The sequence below is a fragment of the Triturus cristatus genome, chromosome 4_2, assembly GCF_964204655.1.
Source record: "Triturus cristatus chromosome 4_2, aTriCri1.1, whole genome shotgun sequence".
In the NCBI taxonomy this organism is placed as follows: Eukaryota; Metazoa; Chordata; class Amphibia; order Caudata; family Salamandridae; genus Triturus; species Triturus cristatus.
Window position 1 is genome coordinate 64,632,797 of NC_140586.1, and position 22,402 is coordinate 64,655,198.

A 22,402-nucleotide genomic window follows, 5' to 3' on the forward strand; every position below is an offset into this window, starting at 1 on the left:
TGTGCCTACTGTAGACAGGTTTACTTGTGCCTCCAACCTGTGAGGGTACCATTGGATTGTGACTGTGCTGTTTTGTTTTTGTACTGGAGAATCAATAAAAAGTTTGTTATAAAAAAAGGACAGTTTAACAAGACATTTAAAAATATTAGTGATATTCACATACGTTTTTCAAGTGCATGAAGTAGCTTCAGTTCCCCCTCTTAGCTGTCTCAAAACCTACACCATCTCGGTCAGGCCTTGATGATGACTATACTTGAGAACCATTCAGGTCTGTTCCAAAGGTCCTTCTTTCTAAACATTGGCCTTTTGAGGTCTATTCTCCAATTCTTGTAATACAACCATATGACTATTCTGGTCCATTCCCAAAGTCTTACTAGAGAACAATCCATCTGATCTGGTGTAGGCTCACAGTTATACAACAGAACCATCAAAACATTCTAGTCTAGTCCCAAAATCCAGGATAAGAGAGAATGATTGATTCATTCTGTCAGGTCCTAAAGTTCTAGCAAAACGATCCATGTAATCAGGTCTGCTCTCAAAGTATGACAAAGAACGACAAAAAAATCCAATCTTCCTACTTCCAAAGAATTGCTTGGAAATTATATGTTTTCAAAGTGTTGCAAAATGTTAAATTCATTCTGTCCTGTCTTAAAGCTTCAATTAAAGGACGGTCCATCCAATGTTATTTATGTTTAAAATTTCTTTAAGCGGTGACATATCTGATCTGAAAGAGACAATTAGTTAGGGAATCCTCCCCTTAGAATTACCCCAGGCTTCAGACTGGATCCGGAGAATTTTTCTTCAGCAGTACCCCTGCCCGACGATAGGTGGCGTTTGTCGACTCCGCATTCGTCGCTGGCATTGTGGTCAATGGAATGAAATCACGGTATCTACTTAAACACCGCCCCTGCGTGCTGACGTCAGTTCTTTCTTTTTCAGCACCAGCCAGCGCAGATCCGGAGAGAGCAGTACCTCGAGTAACTTTTTGAATCTATTTTTGCGACTTTTTGTCGACGACTTTTTGAGTCGTTACGACTCCTGGTGCACAGGGATGTCATCTCGGCAGACCGGCTTCAAGCCTTGTGACTCCTGTCACAAACTGATGTAGGTGACGGACCCCCATCGTGTGTGCCCCTGGTGCCTGGAGCGCGACCACGACCCCAAGTCGTGCTCTGACTGCAGGGCTGAAGTCTTTGCGGGAGTGGTCCCGAAAGCTTCTGGAGGCTCGGCAGTTGGCTCCACGTCAATTGAGGTCACGGTCGAGAGGGAGGTCGCGGGACCGGTTGTGGAGCCATCCCCACTCCTCATTAAAGTCTTCCTCTTCGGGTAAGTCGAAGCAAAAAAAGTAAGCGAAGAAGGAACGTCGTTCTTCGCGTTCTCCCCATCCTTTGCTCGACACAATGCGGAATGCGGGTGGTAGTCGTCCAGCTCCTCCCACAGAGCCTGTTGGGTTGACCCCGAGCCTCCCTCCCTTTCTGGAAGCCGGGGCGACCCCTGCCTAACTTCATAACTTTTACAAAGCTCTTCATTCTATTTTTGGGCAGCCCAACTCCGTCTGTGCACCTTTGGGCCCCGCGGACTTGGTTGGGGGGTCTAGGCCTTCGATGCTGGCGGCTTCGGCCCCGGTACTGCAGGGCCCCCAGGGATCCAGGCCTGGATCCGAATCGGCACCGGTCGACCTCGTGACACGACCTCTGGTGTCTTATCTATTGGTGACACGTCCGTCATCTCCACGCCGGTTGTGTCCCCTGACGATATCAACCCCGGCCTCCCCCTCAAGGTGGACACAGAGCTGGACCGACGTAGCCGACGTCGGGTCTGGTGATGACCGGTACTTTTGTACCCCTGTTCTCCCCTGGTGTCCCCTATTGCCCTGAGTGGCTACCAGAGGAGGGTGAGGAGGACTGGGAGGGGTCTGTGGACCCTCTGGCAGACCAGTTGGAAGAACCGGACTGGAGAGAAGTGTTGGGTGAGGCCATTGGTGGTCTGGACACTTCCCCAGACCTTGGCATGCTTTTCCCCCTACCATGGCTACGGAGGAGGGTGCATCATATGCAGTGGTGTTACGTAGGGTGGCTGAGGCCTTAAACCTCGAACTTTTTACGGTGATGGTTAGGACCAACCTCCTGACTGAGGTGCTTCAACCAGCAGCAGCCTCTTCAGAGCCCCTGCTACCGTTCAATGAGGCCCTTACGGACATCCTTTTGGGCACGTTGTCCAAGCACAACACAGGGGCTCCTGTGGACAGGATGATTGCCCGACGCCCCAACCCAGCCCCGGGTGGCCACATTTTCCTCTCCCAACACCCCACCCCTGAGAGCTTGGTGGTCCAAGCCTCAATTTCTAAGGGTGCATTCCCTACCGCGCCACCTGATAGGGAATCCAAGAAGCTGGACCTTCTTGGGAAGAAAATGTTTTCTTCCTCCAGCTTAGGACTGCGGTCGGTGAACACTGCATGTCTCTTGGGCCGTTACTCCCAGTCTGTGTGGGATTCAGTCAAGCAAGTGCTGCCACAATACCCGGGGGAGGCCTGGTCTGTACTCTCCAGTGTAGTGGTCGAAGGGAGAGACGCAGCAAAGTTCGCCATCCGATGTGGGCTGGACACCGCCTACTCGCTAGGTAGGATGATTTTCATGTCAGTAGCCCTTAGACGCTACGCCTGGCTGAGGTCCACTGGCTTTTTGGGCGATGTCCAAGCTACTGTTTTAGACATGCCCTTTGATGGCCGTCGCCTGTTTGGTGACAAAGTAGACAACGTGCTCAAGCGCTTTAAGGACTCTAGAGCTACAGCCAGATCATTTGGCCTCGCTTCCACCTCTCGCCCCGCGCAGTCTGCTTTTCGCCCCTTTCATGGCTACGGAAGAGGTGCCCCGCCATGTTCCACCCAGAGCCACGGGCCTGCACAAGCTGTCCAGCCTCTGCGCGCCCCGGACAGTCATGGGTCTGGGTGCCAGAAGGCAGGCCAGTCCACCTGCGCCCCCTCTGCAGCAGACTCCAAGCCCTCCTAATCTGACTAATTCATGGCCACCAATCGCCAGTGGATGGCAGGATTTGCCATCACCTCCCCCACTGATGTAACATCACGTCGGACAGGTGAGTTTTGCAGATAGTCCGAAGCGGCTACTTCCTCCCCTTCGAGACTACCCCTCCATTCATGCCACCTCAATTCCATCGCATATCAGGGAATCACCTGGCCCTTCTACAACAGGAAGTTACGGCTCTCTTGGTCAAGGGAGCCATCGAACAAGTTCCTGCCCCAGAAGTAGGTTGTGGTTGTTATTACCACTACTTTCTTTTGCACAAAAAGGACAAAGGACTGCATCCTATCTTGGATCTCAGGAACGTTAAACACTTCCTCCGGAAAGAGAAGTTTAAAATGTTGACATTGGCTCAGGTCCTGTCTGCCCTCGACCCTGGAGACTGGATGGTAGTGTAGGACTTGCAGTATGCTTATTTTTACATCCCCGTTCTGCCAGCTCACAGGCGTTACCTATGGTTCACGATAGGCCATGAGCACTTTCAGTTTACTGTGCTCCCAGTTGGCCTTACTAGCGCCCCTAGGGTGTTCACGAAAGTGATGGCGGTGGTCGCAGCTCATCTGGGCAGATCAGGGGTTCCAGTCTTCCCCTATCTCGACGACTGTCTGTGGAAGGCGGGCTCTCCCCAGGCTGTCGTCTCCCACCTCTAGACAATGACTGACCTCCTGCATTCGCTGGGGTTCACCATCCATGTGCCGAAGTCACACCTGATCCCCTCTCAGAAGCTTCTTTTCATCTAAGCGGTTCTGGTCACAGCACAATTTCGGGCATACCCTCCTGAGCAGCGAGTCCGGGATATTTGGGCTATGATTCCGATCTTTCAGCCTCTATCCCTGGTTTCGGTCAGAATGACCCTGCCGCTATTGGGCCTCAGGGCCTCTTGCTGGTGGACTATGCCAGTTGGCATATGTGGGCTCTGCAGTGGGACCTGAAGTTCCATTGGACACAGCATCAGGGAAATCTTTCCTATTGCGTCCAGGTCTTGGAGGGCACTGCACACCAATTGCAGTGGTGGCTAACAAACCAGGATTGGGTCAACGGCAGATCACTCTCCCTTCCCCAACCAGAGCTTACAGTGGTGATGGATGCATCCCTTCTGGGGTGGGGTGGCCACATGGGAGAGGCAGAAATCAGAAGCCTCTGGTCTCCGGCGGAGTCTGGGCTCCACATCAACCTTCTGGAGCGTCAGTTGATCCATCTTGCACTGAAGGCATTCCTTCCTTCTGTCAAAGGGAGAGTAGTGCAGGTGCTCACGGACAACACCCCCGCCATGTGGTACTGCAACAAACAGGGCGGGGCAGGGTCGTGGACCCTATTTCATGAGGCACTTTGTCTCTGAAAGTGGCTGGAACATCAGGGTATGTCCCTCGTGGTTCAACACCTGGCAGGTTCTCTGAACGCCAGGGTGGATGAACTCAGTTACTGGTGCATGATGATTCACAAATGGCGTCTTCACTCGGAGGTGGTGCAAGGTCTCTGTCAGTGGTGGGGAGAGCCTTGGTTAGAACTAATCGCCAACGAAGAGAATGCGCAATGTCAGCGGATTGGAATTTCCAAGGCGGCACTCGCTCGGCAACACTTCTTGTCGCGAGTGGAGTTGCGGTCTTTTATACGCCTTTCAATCTATACCACTTCTACCCAGGGTGCTGAAGAAGATCAAGCGCAACCGGGTCCAAGTCATTCTTATTGCTCCCGACTGGCAACGAAGAGTCTGGTATCCCGAGTTCTTGCACATGTCCATCGATACTCCGATCAGACTGCCCCTTCGGGTGGACCTTCTGTCGCAGCAGCAGGGAACGGTCATCCACGCAAACCTGTCCAGCCTCCATCTCCTTGCGTGAAGATTGAGCAGCGACAGTTGACCGCTTTTGATTTCCTCCTGAAGTCTGTAACATTATCTTGGTAGCCAGGTGTCCCTCCACTAAAATGGTATATGCCTGTAGATGGAACAAGTTTGTGGCATGGTGCGCAGCAAAGTCTGTAGATCTCCTTTCATGCTTCCCTCTCAAAGGTTCTCCTCTTCATTCTTTCTTTGGCCCAGCAGGGCTCTGCTCTGGGCACTCTCAAAAGGCTATCTTTTGGCCATTTCAGACTTTCTTCGGCTTCCTGACCAGCCTTCTCTTTTTAAGTCCCCTTTTGTAAATCGCTTCTTTAAGGGCATTACTCACTTGTATCCTCCGATTCCCTTCGTAATGCCTAAGTGGGACTTGAACCTGGTTCTGGCCTGTCTTATGTGTGCTTCTTTTGAGCCACTACATAACAGTCCTCTCAGACTTCTGACACTCAAAACAGCCTTTCTGGTTGCCATCACCTCTGCTCGCAGGGTGAGTGTGTTTCAGGCCCTTTCTTTGAAACCTCCTTTCCCGGCTGTTCATCCGGACAAAGTTGTCCTTTGTACCAGGCCTTCTTTCCTTCCCAAGTGGTTATCTCTTTCCTCATCGGACAGACCATCACTTTTCTCACCTTCTTCCCGCATCCTTCTAAAGAGGAAGAGAAGCTCCACCGCCTAGATCCAAAACGTGCGCTTTCATTCTATCTGGATCGCACAAAACAATTCAGGGTAGATGACCAGCTTTGTTGGCTATGTGAACGCCAAGTAAGGTTGGGCCGTGCAAAAGTGAACCATCTCCCGATGGGTCGTTCTTTGCATCAAAATCTGCTATTCCTTAGCAAAAAAAGAACCTCCAGTGGGGTAGCACGCCCATTCCACCAAGACAGTGGCAGCCACTACTGCTTTGGGACGTGGAGTCCCCCTACATGACATCTGCCAAGCAGCTTCGTGAACTTCTTTGCACATGTTTACTAAACACTACTGACTGAACAGCCAAGTTCAGAGAGACTGCTTCTTTGGCCGTTCTGTTCTCCAGGCGTTTCTGATGTGAACTTAGTTCGCAGACCCACCACCAGGGCTGGTATTGCTGGGATATCTAATCTAAGGTGAGGAATCCATAACTAATTGTCTCTTTCAGATGAACAAGTTACTTACCTTCGGTAATGATATATCTGTAAGAGAAATAGATTAGTTATGGATTCCTCACCACCCCACCCATCCTCCCCGTTCTGCGAACTGACTTCTAGGGTAATGGACTTCCCTTCAGGGCCCTAGTTTTGTGCACCAGTGGTCAGTGTCTTCTATGACTCTGCGCTTCTCGTGTGGAAAGTTGTGGAAAGAATTGATGTCTGCATTCAGGGGTGGTCTAAGCAGATACCGCAACGTCATTCTGGCAACCACGACGCCAATGACGAACGCGGAGTCGACCGACGCCACCTTTCGACGCGCAGGGGTACTGCTGAAGAAAAATTCTCCGGATCCAGTCTAATGCCTGGGGGTAATTCTAAGGTAAGAAATCCATAACTAATCTATGTCTCTTACAGATATATTGTTACCGAAGGTAAGTAACTTGTTGTTTTGGACAATACTTAAGCAAATTATTAGCATTGGACCATCAATCTGATCTGGAAATTCGCTAACTCCAACTAAAAACAACTCATCACATTAAACCTAATACGGAATAGTCCCGTAGTTCGTGTCCAGAATTATTAATTCATTTATTCTTTAGCATTTCCACTCTGCTGTTAAGAAATATATATCTTTATGTTCTGGATCACCCCAAAATGTAGGTTAAATTGTGGACCTTTGCTATTTTAGAGCCCACTGTCACCTTCAGTTTTCCTATATATTTCAATTTATAGCCTTAGTTTTGTTGAACTACACAATGGATACTCTTGTGGATACACTGACCACTCTTCTCTTCCAACAGGTATCTGTATGGGAAGCCAGTAGAGGGTTATGCCTTTGTTGTTTTCGGGGTAAAGTTTGATGATAAAAAAAGAAGCATGTCAACTTCACTTCAAAGAATTGAGGTAACGTCCTCAATAAAAAATCATGTTTCCTAGATGTCCACACATATTTTGTCAGTTTGTTTGATAATGCTGCCAATGCACCACTTTTGCACAATTTAGATGATTGTGATTCCCTTACAAATATAAAAAATACAAATACACGGTGTTGCATCTACAAAATAGGGTCATAGTTCCTTCACCATATCAGCTCTGTATCATGTTCTTCCAGATTTCTGATGGCAATGGAGAAGCAACACTGACCAGAAAGATGTTGACAGATCATTTTAAAAACATGAATGGACTGATCGATCACAGCATCTATGTTTCTGTAACTGTCGTAACGGCAGGGGGTAAGTTAAATACATTTGTAGAGAACAAATGCTTGTCTGACTTAAGAAGAGCTTAAGGCCTATGTGTCTGTAGCGTTTGTATTCATATGAAGAACTGAACCCTGAAACTTGTGTTCAACCAGGTACCCAAGTATTTCATCTAAGACATTCTTTCAGATCACCTACATTCAGGTAATCTATTCAGACCATCTACATCACCTATATTTCTTGAGTAGTACATTCATTCAGATCACGTTTATTAATATTTAAATGTGGAGTTAATCATTCCTTTCTCCCTTTCTAATGGAGCTACACACAGAGCCACATTCAGAAGAAGGAATCAACATACATCGATAAGTTGATGATACCCAACTGTACAGGACAATCTCCAGCCCATCAAACATGACTATTTTGAGAGTATTCCTGGAGCTACTTTGTCTTAAAACTAAAACTAGCAAAAACAGTTCTGCCTCCTCTATACCTAAAAGCCCCCTCCATCTGCACAAATGTAGCTTTACCTACTCTCATCTCTAAGCATATCCCACGAAAGAGATCATCAGGAACACTACTTAATTTCATTCTTAACCCAACAATAACTATGATACTCCACTTATCAAAAGTGGCTACAACTGCTTCCTTTCAACTCTTCCTGCCCAGGAAAGTGAAGCCTATCCATTCTTCTTATGCTAGAGTAATGGCACACACCTAGTTTTATCACACCTTCACAGTAGCAATGCCCTATTAGCTTTCCTCCCAGAAGCCTCCAAGCACCACTGAAAGATATTTTCACTGACTTAGCTGCCTTGTCAAAGGCATCAAAAAGTTGAAGCGTATCGCTTCTATTCACAGAGAGCTCCACTGGCTCTTCCGCATAGCCTCAATAAATGGTAGAATGACATGCACCACACACAAAAAGCCCTTCACCTTGGTCTACTTGAGAAATACTTGAGAAATAAACTCCACACTAAGGCATGGCAATGAGACATCAGAGGTAAATCCAACTTCCTAAAAGAAATTGTTCACATCAGAAAATCAAAATCTCTCAGCCAGCCTTCAATGCCAATCTCCTAGAACTTGGAATCACATTCCAAGAGACCTAGGAGAACTCAGACCCAATTTCAATTTGCTAGCCTTTAGAAAACTGTCTAAAACCCAATCTATTCACATTATAAGCAGTGATTGCAATGGTGTCTTCCATTTGACCACAACAAACATCGCCCACTCAAGGTCATCAGCAGACAATATTTTTGCCTCAGACTCCAATGTCAGTGTGGCTCTGTTCCCCTCAGTGACACCACAGACAGCAGACAACATACCCTGACACTGGTCGTATTCTACTTTCTTACTACACTGCCCTGTCAGAACATTCATTGAACACAGACTTGGGGAGCCACTCCTCCCTACAAGTCATTATCTAAAGTGAAGCACCGTCATTGGAATAACAAGGATGGTTTTTATGAACTGAATGGAGGTGGGAGGGCAGAGGGGTCTGATTGTGGATCAGTTATCTCCTGGAACACACCTGCATGCACTGTCTTCAACATAATCCCAGGTGGTATGTTACCACACTCTACCACTGATAATATGGGGAGCTCCCGCCCTCCACCCGCCCCCACATATATTGAAGATCAATTCCACATGGAGGATCAAAGGCATTTTATCCTTGTCTCCCCATTATGACACCATTCTTATTGTGCCTACAGACCCACAATACGACTCACAATATGGTTTACTGGGACACAAGTACAGGAGTGTTTCCCTGTTATTGGCTCTTATGCCTCTGTACTGATTAAAAGTCCGTGTTGGCCTGCCCCTATTGCTTTTGTCTAAGACAATCACCTGGTAAAAGGATTTTACAGTTCTGGTTGAGCAATCGCTGTTCGCTGGATCTAGTAATGCGGAAGAGTTTTGTTTTTTGTCATTCTCTGCTTCTAATTGCCTCATCTTGCATGGGATGTGTCCTACATGTTTTGTATTGGTATAACCTATAATATTTGCTAAAATGTTGGTTGTTATAATTATAAATTGCTACCTTGGAATGCCAGGGGAATGGGGTCCATCCATAAAATGAAAGAATCCTCTCACAGCTCAACTGCTGTAAGGCAAATATGGTTTGTTTGGGTAAAACACTATCAGCCCACAATCCGATAGAACTGACCATGGCATGGGGACGTATCCCAACCCTTATTCCAACATAGCGCCTGCAGCCACACTTATTAGAGGACATTGTCTTTAAGCACACCTTAGCTAAAACAATTGACACATATTTTATAGAAAACACTAACACTGCGTCATCCCCATTGATGGAATGGGAAGCTTTAAAAGTGGTGATAAGAGAGGTACATATCAATACTATTATAGGCACATGGAGGACTGTCACCCAAGACCTAAGTCATATGGACACCCACCTGGGACTCCTTAAATGTGAGGCTGTACTGGATGATTCCTGTGCAGACAGTTTACAAGAGGTCAGAATGAAATATGGGAAACTCCCCGAGTGCTTTCGGGTTATAGATCATGCTTCATATACACACACATGATCAGACCGACACCTCCACCTACATCTATACTATCAGTGCTGACACCCACAAATACACACAAGTAGAGATCAATGATGACTTTCCCCAAGTACTACCCTGAGTACACTGAGTTGTATGCCGTTCCCCCCTCAGACCCCTGGCAGCATTGATGCCTTTCTTAATGAATTACAATTGCCTCAGGTATCTGCTATAAATGTTGAAGGATTTGGAGCCTCTCTGTCACCAGGCGAAATCAACCATGCTATTAACGAGCTGGTGCATAATAAAACACACAGACTAAATGGCCTGCATGTGGAATTCTATGCCACATTTGCTTCCCACCTGATTGCCCAATTGGAGCAGCTCTATAATGCATCCCTAGAAGCAGACTCCCTGCCACCCACCACATGGCAAGCTTGATTACATCCTTACTAAAACCGGGCTGCAACCCAGATGACCTGTCCTCTTACAAGCCTCTATCTCTCCTAAACACGGAACATAAAATATTGAGTTAAGTGTTGGAAGGAACACTACTCCCCTTGCTTCCTCGGCTGAATCATGCCACTCAACATGGCTTTTTTCCCCAGTACAGCACCTCTTTAAATATCAGGCACCTGTACCAAGTTATAAATGTGGCCCGCAAGCACTACCGTGCAGCATGCTGCCTCTTCCTAGACTTAGAACAAGCATTTGACAAGTTGGGATGGGACTATATGTTCTCGGCCCTCGCAAAATTCAAAATTCCTCCAGGTTATGATGGATTTGGCTCTTATATGCTAATCTCACGGCCAGAACAAGGACAGGAGCATAATATCATCACAATACTCTGTGTATCGTGGCACCAGACAAGGATGCTCACTTTCACCCCTATTATTCGTCCTGGCTATGGAGCCCCTGGTACAGCAACCTAAGCAAGTGTCTCTCACCTGTGGAATCCCACAAGGACCAATGTTCCATAGTGTTTCATGTATGCAGATTATATGATTTTATATATGCAGTACCTTAACAGGGATCTGACACCTATATCTGACCTACTCCAATAATTTGGCAAGCTGTACAGCCTACTGGTCAACAACCCCTTCTCATTCCAGGATAGTACGGAATGCGAGACACTACTCCTAGGTACATATCATATACGGATGGCACATCACATATTCCAATAACTGGGCATCTAGATCTACAGGAGCTCACAAGATTTAATAGTTGGGAACCTTATGAGAGCCATTACATCTCTGAAATCACACATTACATTTTGTGTCACACTGCCACGTTTAGTGGCAGGCGGGGTAACACTGGCTAAGATGGTGATGTTGCCCGCTTCTTTTACTACTTTGCCAATTTGTCTTTCATTATTCCCTTCAAAACACTAAACTCATTATTGATTGAGTTCATGTGGGGTACAAGACGACACAGAGTCGGCCTACCCAAAATGCAATTACCACCGGAAGAAGAAGGGATGGGCACCATTGGCTGTCCTACTGGTTAGCAGGCTGCCACTTAGTCCAAATAGGCTATACACAACACATGCGGAAAGTAGGCAAACTCCATAGATGACTCCTACCAGGAATGACGAAGTCCCCTCAACTTCCACTGCTGTTCTGCGTTGCATTAGTCTACTGCAAATGTGCTATACAATATACAAATTCACCCCATAAATACTCCCCTAATATACAGCAGAGCGGTATACCTACACCACTGGGCACACTCACTTCAACTAAACTATCACCATGAGAGAGCGCAGGAATCACAACAGTGGGAGACCTGTTCACAGAGAGCACACTTATATCACACCAAGAATTCACACAACTCCATGGTTGACCGGATTCCCATTGTTTGACATATGCCACCATTTTTTGGTACCGCCGCACATACTGGACCTCGCTGGAAACTGAGCATTCTGCTCATACCTGGTACAAATAGTGTATAGCATGGGTCATCGTAGGTATCTAGTTAAATGGCTATATAGAGGACTGCATACTCATGTAAATACATCCCCGGAATCCTTACGAAATAAATGGAAGGAGGATCTCGCCTGAGCCCTGAATGATAAGGAATGGTGCTTAGTCCTGGAATAATCGTGCAAGATTGCTTGCAATTCACGGTTCAATAATTTTCACTTACACACAGACCATACCTAACACTGTTGAAACTTCACATACTCTTCCCTACAGCATCCCCTACATGCTCTAGATGTCACACAGACACCGCAGACCTATTATATATATTATTGACTTCTTATTTGGCGGATATATGTGCTGCACTGCCTGCGCTGACAGGTGCTGCTACTGGGATAATGTCTAATATTGTCTACTCGGCCTCTATCACAGAACCAAAAGTTTTAAAGTCTCAGCTAGGTTTGTGGATTTGATGCTTCTTCTGGGGAAGCGGCAGATCACCAGATGCTGGAAATCCCCAAGAGTGCCATTAGTCTTGAGATGGCGAGAGGAGGTCATCAGCTGTGGGCCGTGCAGGTAACAGCAGTGGGGCGGGTAAGGAAAATTAAATCCCCTCTAACCTCACCCCACCGCTGTTACCTGCACGGACCGCAGCTGGAGGTTATATGCTGGAGCACAGCTGAGGGTGGTGCTCTACAAAGGGAGGAAAACTGTGGTCTCCATAAGCGACCTACAGCCATGATTTTGGAAGATTTACTGGAAACCTATAAATCCCAAGAAGTCCCTGAGTATCACCCATCGCTTACATGATTATCCACACGACCCCCCATCACCCTCTCCCTTCAGCTCCATGCCCCCCTTCTTAGATGACAACGATACACACTCGCCGTCAATCCCAATCCTCCAAGACCATAGTCCCACAATGTAGCATTACCCTCTTTGAACATCCCTATGCACAGGACATTACTACTTACTTATAACACAATTTGTTGAGACATGGATCAGAGATGATCGTTTGGGGTTCTGGGGGCAGGGTCCAGGTTTATAAGGGAATTCTTTGTTTTATTTTCACTTTGTTTATTGCTACAGACCAGCCGAATGAGTAAACAGTATTGCTTCAGGTATATCTAATATGTAACCTAATACAGAAGAGTGATTACGTAATGTACTTATCATCTAATGTCTCGTATACTCAAACCTTACTGTATTGTCATACACCACTGCTATGTAACATACAATGGTTACTAAAATACAATTACATTTTTTTATTTTAAAGAATAATATTCCTCATTTCTCATTTCACTGTTCTGGTTTCCCTTTCGTTTTTTGTTATGCCAGAAACTCTCTGCCTCCCATGTGGCAGGGGCCATGTGACAATGCAGAGGAAAGGAAGGAAGGAAGGAAGGAAGGAAGGAAGGAAGGAAGGAAGGAAGGAAGGAAGGAAGGAAGGAAGGAAGGAAGGAAGGAAGGAAGCTAGCTAGCTAGCTGAATTTGTAACTCCGGAACCAGGTTCAGGTCCTAGCTCAACATCCTGAGTTTCTAGGCAAATCACTTAATCTCCTAATGCATAAAACATGAATGGGACCTTGTGTAATGTAAGTGATACTAATGAGGAGTACTCTAGTACCAATGAGTCGAGTTTGTGCTATATAAAACTGCAAAACAAAAAGATTTAGATGCCCAGGTTGGTGAGCAGCTGTCTTCAAAACTCTATAAGCCTCCTCAAAAATATTATCATACCTCTACCCTACATATGGAGGTTTCATATTAAGTTGGACATCCAATTGTTGGTATTTAAACATCATATGTGGTATGACCAAATAACCTTCCCCGCACATTACATCCAGTGGAAATGATTTTGGAACGATACTGAAGATGTAATGTTACTGTTAGTATTAAACTCATGGAAAAGTGGTATTTTATTACAAACAGTAATTCCTTTTCCTTTAATTTAGGGTTGGTATTACGTTTAGTGTTTGAATAGAAACATTGTAATTAAAAAATAATTGCATTTACTTATATTCAGGGCTAGGGTTAGGGTTAAGTAAACAATGAAATTACATTTGAAGAATATATGGCAAATGTTTAGCGTCATGGAAGTGTTTAGGAATATGGATGAAGTACATGTAAGCATAGTAAAAGGTGAAGTGATTGAAATGTCATTTTTAAGGCTCTGTAGGGGAAGCAATGGCAGCAAGAAATAAAGAAGGTGAAGTGAAAGAATTAGTAGTCGAAACATGGACTTCTAACCTACCTTGACCCTCACTGTCTAAGAGAAGATGCCATCCGTGAGGAATCCATAAGTAACAAGAGACTATCTAGTTTGCCATGGAGGATATTCCTCCTTTTTTCAGGCTTAACAATACTCAATGCCTCTATATGAAACATGCAGAATCTGACCTTTGTTTGCACATTAAGGGACATATTTATGAGAGCTTTGCTTCATGCCTGCACCACGCAATGTGGTATATGCTTGTCGCAAACCTCTAAGTAATATTTTTGAAGCCAGACAAAGCCACTTTGCGTGGCTTTGAATGGCTTCAAAAATATGGAGCAATGCAATGCAGCTCAAATCGCTGCTTCGCATTACTCTGCGGAAGAGAGGCATTCCATGGGCATTGCAGTGGGTGTTCCCACGCAAATCAAATGTTTTTTACTCATTCCCAGATTTAGCAAACCTGGGAATGCGCAATGTGTCACTGGATTCAAGCTAGCCTGACTGATGATGGGTGAAACCCCGAAACCGGGCCAGGATGCTAGGTTCTGGGACAGGAAAGACCTGGCCTGGCAGTTCGGGCTGGACTCTTCCCCTAAAGAGCTGGGTCAAGACTGATTTGCATATGGCTGGGTCGAAACTGGGGTGGCATAGTGAGCAAAAGAACAATGGATTAAAACCAGATCTGTGTCTAAGGGTGAGTGTTTGAAAGGTTTCAGCACTCTGTCCATCATCTTGTGCCTGCTATGTTTGCCCTAAGTGGCCAAGGGACTGCCCAGACGTGGGTCCCTTGCTCCCTGTGTCACTGGATCCAAGCTAGCCTTAACCGGTCCCAGGATGCTTGTTTTTGGTGCAGGAAGGACCTGGCCTGGTAGTTCGGGCTGGACCGCTCCCATAAGGAGCAGGGTCAAGACTGATTTGCATATGGCTGGGTCAAAACTGGGGTGGCATAGTGATCAAAAGAACGATGGTTTAAACCCAGATCTGTGGCTGGGGGTGAGTGGTTGAAAAGTTTCAGCACTTCATCCATCATCATGTTGTGTTTGCTATGTTCACCCTAAGTGGACAAGGGTATGCCCAGACGTGAATCCCTTACTCTCTGTGCCACTAGATTCAAGCTAGCCTGTCTGATGAGGGGTGAAAACCTGAAACCGGTCCCAGGATGCTTGTTTCCGGTGCAGGGAGGACCTGGACTGGTAGTTCTGACTGGGCTCTTCCGATGAGGAGCAGGGTCAAGACTGATATGCATATGTCTGGGTCCAAACTGGGGAGGCATACTGAGTAAAAAGGACAATGGATATAACCCAGATCAGTGACTGGGTGGTGAGTGTTAAAAAAGTTTCAGCACTCCGTCCATCATCTTGTTGTGTTTGCTAAACCAGGGAATGCACCAAAAAGATACGTCTCCCTTAGGGGAGGCGTAATGAGGAGAAATGTGTTTATTTCTCCTCGTTTTTTCCTTCATTCTACAGCACACATAGAAAGAGGAAAAAGCCTCTCATGATTGTTTTTGTTCTAGAAGGTGCCCCTCCCTGCGCAAAAACAATCCTGCCTTCAATAAAGGCTCCATTGCACCATGGTGCCAGCTCAAGGGAAAGGGCAGGAATGCAACGCATTGGATAATTACGGCACATTTCTGCCCTTTCACTGTGACACAGGGTAGTGCAGCACGGTGAATTGCTGCACTCCTAATGGCATAAAATATGCCCCTAAGTTTAGAGATATTCTTTTCAACACACAAAGAAGGGTTCTGAAAAAATGGAGGGAGAATGATCTCCACTTTCACATGATATTCTAACGGACCTTTCTGCAAAAGGGACAGAGTTCGATGGAAAAACACCGATATGATGGTCAGTGTTATGATTTACCGGAGTAAGAAACTGCAACTCACTTATCCTCCTAGCAAACAAAATTGCAACAAGGAAACCACTGTCTTCGTTTATGTCTGGCGGTGGCCATGAGGCACAATAGATAATGCAATACTTAAATCAGAAAAAGCCGAACTATTAACGAGGGGCAGGAAGGGGGGTAACCACATCGACATATTGTTCAAAGACAGAGTTCAATAAGAGGAAACATTCCAGTTACGAAATACAATGATTGAATCTGATGGGATCTGCAGAACTCAAGCTGCATACCTGATGCAGGCAGAATGTTTTTAATGTATTTGTTAACTTGGCGGATTTCACAATTTGAAATGTTTTACAGAGTTTATAGTATGTGAACAGAAAATAGCAATCTAGCAGTGAATGGTAGGGACACAGTTTTGTGAGTGAGACACAATGTTGTGCGCCATCAGGGACATTTGCATCTATATTTAACTTTGTGGTTAAATAGAACATGACTAGTGGGGGGCTGAGGATGATGGGGTTCCTTAAGTTGGACTAAGTGCTATATTGGGTTGATCCTTGATCAGAGGATGGGACCACCGCCGAATCGTTCAAGAAGATGTGCTTTTTGTTTTCAAGGCATCTGCTTGGTTCTCTCCCTAGGTTAGGGAGGATCCCAAAATCATCACCTCTCTCAGTGCTTGCTAATTTATCATTTTCACTTTTGTGAAATGACTATGTGCATTTTAGCATACAAAGACAGAAATACTTATTTATCATAACTTGCACTGTGCAAGATGCTGTTTGCAATAATTTCTCAGAGAAGCACACAGTGCTATCAACTACACAGTTGGGTAGCTACGCAATCTACACCCAGGGTTAAATATGAGACATAATGAGACTTCTGTAAAGCATTTTAAATTGTGAAAGCTGCTAATTAAACAAATAAATTACAAAAAATCAGTCTAGATTATTTACACAGGTTGAGTCATGCAGACTATCTTTTGGACCAATATAATATAGTGCCTCATACATTGGGGCCATCTTCAGATTGATTTTTCCCACGTTAGGTAAATCCATGCATCTTTTCAGAAAGACTTCTGTGCCCAAAAAATGAAAACTGTCAGGTGTGTTCCACACCAGCTATCTCCGCAGAACCTAATCAGCAGTTGCAATAGAAAGAGTACAAAAGGGGTAAATTCAAACAATAAAATGTCTGACGTCAAAGGCGGTGACTCTCAAAACACCAAAGGCTATTTCTGCTTGAAAGAAGTTGCAAAAGTGTTGACAAATACAACCCGCGTAGCTATTTGATTCCAAAATCCATCAACGAAAATACTCTACTCTCGTCCCACGTTGAAGCCAATGGCGTTTTCACTAGAGACAGAACCGGAGACACAAACGATACACAAATATATTCAAGAGGGTTAAGTAACAAAAAACAATAAGGAGATTTAAAGTTTGGCGGTACAGGTGAACAATCACAAAACTCTAACTTTCCCATCTCATTTAGAGGTGGGATGAACGACAGGATTTGTGCCAGTTCAATCTCAGCTCGCACTACTGGCACAACCCTTGATCTGGTGCCACATTCCCTACTACCTTTCTGGTAGGGTTGAGCTTCTATCACTAGATTTCCCTGTCCAGTCTGACATGTAAGGGCAGTCCCTGGCAGGGAAATGATTTTGTAGCCCAATGCACAGGGAGAAACCTCCCTGTATATTAGGCTAATTAAGCGTTTTTTTTTTTTCAAAAGCAGATTCCATCTTTGGGAGTTTATTTCTAAAATACAGACAGAAATGTGGAGTAGAGCCAAAACATGTCACCAGTTCGCCATTTTCCCTCAGCCTACAGTGTAGGCAGTTCCACCTCAAAAATTTAAAAACAATTGGGCGGGTTTTATAACCAGGTGGGCCGTTTTTTACTGTTGATTTAACCGATATCACCACAAGCGTTGCCTGCACTGAATACAAAATGCATGCAGTTTCACATACCTTGCAAAAGAGCCATACAGTGTGTCTTTACAAGTTCAAACCCGGCCTGATTTGCAAATATGGGCCTATTTTTTTTTTTTTGTTATCTGATTTACTAATGGGGGGCACTTTTTTGGGTGTCCAGGCCTATTTTTCCTCCCTGTCCCACGGTGAGAGTAATTTCTGCCAGACAGGTGGGGATTTCTAAATTGAGTTGGCTTCTTAAGCCAGATTTGAGCCATAGCATTAGCAGCAGGTCTGAGTGCTAGCTGGAACAAGTAGCCAGGCATATGAACAACTCCAGCTGTCTTGTATGGGAAAGTACTTGCAAATATCTTGCACCAATGGTTCAGGGATAGGCTTTTCGTACCTGCACTGTTGAACAGTGCTTGCTGCTTTATAGCTCGTTGTGCTCAACTGAAATACCCTTAAATACATTCAGTCATACATACATGTGTTAAACATGGGGCTTCTGGTTGTCTATCGCATGCGACTAAGCCAGGCAGAACCCACCGCTCTAGTCAGGGCAAGGGAGTTACACACTGAAGATAACCCCCGCTCATCCCCTTGGTAGCTTGGCAGAGCAGTCAGGCTTATCCCAGAGGCAATTAATAAAGCTTTTGCGCAACACACTCACACAGCAGTGACACCCTAGGCACACCACAAAAGAAACTCCACGCAAGGTTCTATAAAAATACCCTTTGTATTATACATAAAAACACAGTAGAACATAATCACATACATTACTGTGCCACTAGGCACTTCTCATGACTTCGTCGGGATTACACAGCTCACTTTGGCAATCGGGCAATTGTCATCACATCACAGGTAGGGCAATGACGTAAAAACATATAGGCTGCCCTAGTTATAAGTAAACGTAAAGGGCACTGAAGTAATCAGCTATAAGTGGCCTATGTAATGCACCCATCACAAAAACAACACCCTCATTGTGCTGCTCATGCCACCTCAACATACATTGTTACATCAGGTCCCCCCCAACAGTGAATCACCTCAGAGCTTTAGGACAAGACATATGACCTAAGTACTGACATCAGGACTAAAACAATGCAGAAATGGTAGGCCACTGAAACCCCATAAGGCCATCTGACCAACAGGCTCCAAATAGTGAGCTGTAGCTTCCCACAAACCAGTGATGCAGCTGCCGAAACCAATTGCAGCAGGGACCCATCCTGGATTTTCCCTGCCAAGGCCACAGGAGCAAAGGAACACCCCCAAAGGTGTACAAAGCGGCAGCTGCCCGCATTTCCCATAATGCGACTAAAGCTGGCCACTTCTCACCGGGTGCCTCCGTAATCTTAGGGATGAGGCATCAATCCCAGTTATCTGCGAGAGACCTCGCTGGGTCCCCCACGCTCCCGTTGCTTCGCTGCAGCTGCCCATGACCGCGCGGTGCAGCTGCCAATAATGCCGCGACTCCGCCCCCCACTCGGGCTAGTTGGGAGCCCTTCGAGGCCCCTCTGACCCCAGCTGGCTCACCCACAGAGCTGCAGGCCTCCCAGAACGATCTCCTTTGCCCGGTCTGGCTGCTTCCTTGTTATTGCGGGACCGAGGCACGGCCTACCTCATTTGGCTCCGCTTCTTAATCCTCTATCAGCGGAGTTCCTCTCTTTTCTTTCTTCAGTGGTATGGGAGCAGACTCGGGCAACCCCCAGGGACTCCTCAACTTGGGACAGCCTCGCAGACAGCGGCAGACTCTTCCTCTGCCAGAGGCAGCACGATGCTGCTCTGGGTCTCCGGACACGGACCCTGGTTGCTATGGCAACACTCCGAGGCTTGGCAAACTTCCTGTGTGGCTTCGGCCGCATTGACTAGTGCACCCAGTACTTTCTGTGGCGAAGGTCAGCGACCTAAACTCTCTGAGTGGTGGCTGCTGGTGGGAGCCCACGAGGCTCAGGAGTCCTCCAGTAATTGGGCACCGCCTCCTTCTGACACAACAGCGCCGGTGGGCTCCCGCTCAGTACTTCCAAAATAATACAAAGCACTCCTCACACACTTTCACCTTCTTGTTGTGGCAAGCATCAAGGAAGGGGGGAGCGCCCTCCAACCCACACAGTGTGCTTCCCACGCACTGGCTTAGAGCACACTCTAGTGCCCTTCAGTAAAAGCACTCACCACATGTTTTGCTCTGAAGTGAAGTGACTGAAGGTAAATAACACTGCGCTCACCTCGCACTATATTTTTCCAATTACCCAGGGCCTGGCACACAGCCCTGGTAAACCCCTGGGCCAGAGAACAGGGAACAGGTAGGCCAGCACACAGGGTCCCTTAGCAGAGTGATAGTTCCTTCAGCTGCCCAGCAGGCAGAAAGTCAGTCCCAAGTAGCAGTTCCTCCTAGCGCACTGCAGTCCACGCAGTGTTTCACTTCCAAGCAAGCTCAAAAGTCATCGGGTCACAGCCCCAATATTTATATTGAATAGAGTCTTTGTTCTGCCCTGACACAGGGCCCTGGTCCCAGTTTAAACCAGTTACGGGGGCACTTAAAAAGTATCATTCACAGTGCACCACACTCCAAATTGTCAGTGTAAGCCCGGACCCCAGACAAACCACGGGGGGCGTATCCATCATTGTGGACGGCAGGCATAGCCTTATTCAGGTGCAGGTGCTACTCCTCCCACCACTTCAAATGCAGACCAGGCCTATTCAGCCTACACTGACTCATTCAGACTCTGTGGAGCCACTGCACCTTCCCAGCCCCTGTCACTCTAAGGCCAGACAATTAATACACACCATAGCAGAGGACCAAAGACATATAGCACACAGAAATACCTACTTCTAAAAGTGGCATTTTATAATATGGTAATAATAAATCCACAAACATAAATATGCAGCAGTTATCACCACTATTCCAAACATACCAAACTTGATCATGCTACCCTTTCATGTTAGGAATTACCACTGAAGCATGAATCAGGGAATCCCCAATGCATTCCTTTGACAGGGCAGCCTCATAGCAGAGAGAAACCAAATAGGCTGTTTGTCAATACCAGGACGTGCCACACAGTTAAGGCACATGTCCTACCTTTTACCTACACCGCACCCTGTCCATAGGGCTAGCTAGGGCCTACCTTAGGGGTGACTGATATGTAGCAAAAGGGGAGTCACAGACGTGGCAACCACTTTATGTGCCACGTCACAGCGCCAGTAAACAGCGCACACAGACCCTGCAGTGGCAGAGGTCTGAGACATGCTTGAAAGGCTACTTTGGTGGGTGGCGCAAGCAGCCCTGCCAGCCCACCAGTAGCATTTAATTTACTGGCCCTGGGTATATGAAATACCACTGTACAAGGGACTGACAGGTAAACTAAATATGCAAAATAGGTGTATACCAATCTGACCAAGTTTACCATAGAGAGCACATGCACTTTAGCAAAATGTTCTGTGATGAACCTGCAAAAAGGGCCAAGTCCAACAACATGCAAGCAAGGTCATTGCTAACTTGCATCCTAATTTCAAGGATCTTCCCAGTTGTTCTTGGTACTCATTGTGACATTCTTCTTATAAAAACATTGTCCTTTCGAATAAGAGTCCAATTTTCATGTTTCTGTTCTGAGCTTTTTGACTGTATTTTTAACTGCTCTCACTTTACATTTCATTTAGGAAGCGACATGGTGGAGGCTGAGTTCAGTGACATCCATATCGTAACATCACCGTATAAAATCCTTTTCACCAAAACACCCAAATACTTCAAGCCAGGCATGCCCTTTGAACTTACGGTAAGATTGATTCTGTTACAACCCCAAAGTTCTGTATATTCCTTCTATTCCCATTAGGGGGGTCTAGTTAAGTCCAAGTTTTGAGGACTCGCTGGTGAATTCTTTTGCATTTGAGTCACTTCTCCTGCCTTTAACTTTTCCCGTTTGGGGTGCGGGTTGCTGTGCTTCGTTCCTGCTGCCTGGAGTGACTTTCTTTGTGCTCACGCCATCGCCTCACCCTGGTGGGACTCGGAGTCCCAGGATGCACCACACCACACCATCCCAATTAGCATCAGCTGCCGTGGGGGAGGCGTGACCATCGCACTATAAAGCGCTGCCTAGACCCCCGTGGAGCAGGACGCGCTGGTGAATTCTTTTGCATTTGAGTCACTTCTCCTGCCTTTAACTTTTCCAGTTTTGGCTGCGGGTTGCTCTGCTTCGTTCCTGCTGCCTGGAGTGACTTTCTTTGTGCCCATGCCATCGCCTCACCCTGGTGGGACTCGGAGTCCCAGGGTGCACCACACCATCCCAATTAGCTTCAGCTGCCATGGGGGGAGGCATGACCATCGTGCTATATAGCACTGCCTCGACCCCCGCAGTGTGGGATGCGCGGGCCAAGGGCGGGCCCGTCTATGCCCCTCCGAGACCGCATGAGGCTGGGCTGGGCCACCTCCCTAAGAACTTGGTCACGGGGACGATTTGTGTTCAGTATGGTATTGTCTGGCTAATATTATATTGTGTTAGCACAAGTAAGGGTGTTGTTGGGACCCTAGATGCTTTCTTACTAAGGGCAGAATCAGCCCCCATTAATGAGATCAAACTTACAGAACAAAGGTTATCCCTTGAGCCCTTACCCTCTCAGAATAGACTTTCTTTGACTGCTGCACTTACTGAATCCCCTGTGGTAATCAACCATGAAGTATCTCCACCTCGGATTAGCCCGTCACCACACGCCGTATTAGACCCAGTGACAGATATTGTCTCTTTTTCATCTACTGATTTAGAATCTAGTCCTGTTAGACCCAAAGTTACCACTAGAGGATAGAAA

The 22,402-nt window shown here is 46.4% G+C and overlaps 1 protein-coding gene across 2 annotated transcripts in view; it reads left to right on the forward strand.

The window, feature by feature from the left end:
- The window catches only part of LOC146832982 (complement C3-like), a 1,287,425-nt gene that overhangs the window by 277,735 nt on the left and 987,288 nt on the right, over positions 1 to 22,402 (forward strand). For both annotated transcript variants that reach the window (XM_085600525.1, XM_085600526.1), the window contains exons 8-10: positions 6,800 to 6,902; positions 7,111 to 7,231; positions 21,260 to 21,375. In XM_085600525.1, coding sequence (XP_085456651.1) covers positions 6,800 to 6,902; positions 7,111 to 7,231; positions 21,260 to 21,375 — 340 coding nt within the window. The remainder of the gene's footprint in view (positions 1 to 6,799; positions 6,903 to 7,110; positions 7,232 to 21,259; positions 21,376 to 22,402) is intronic.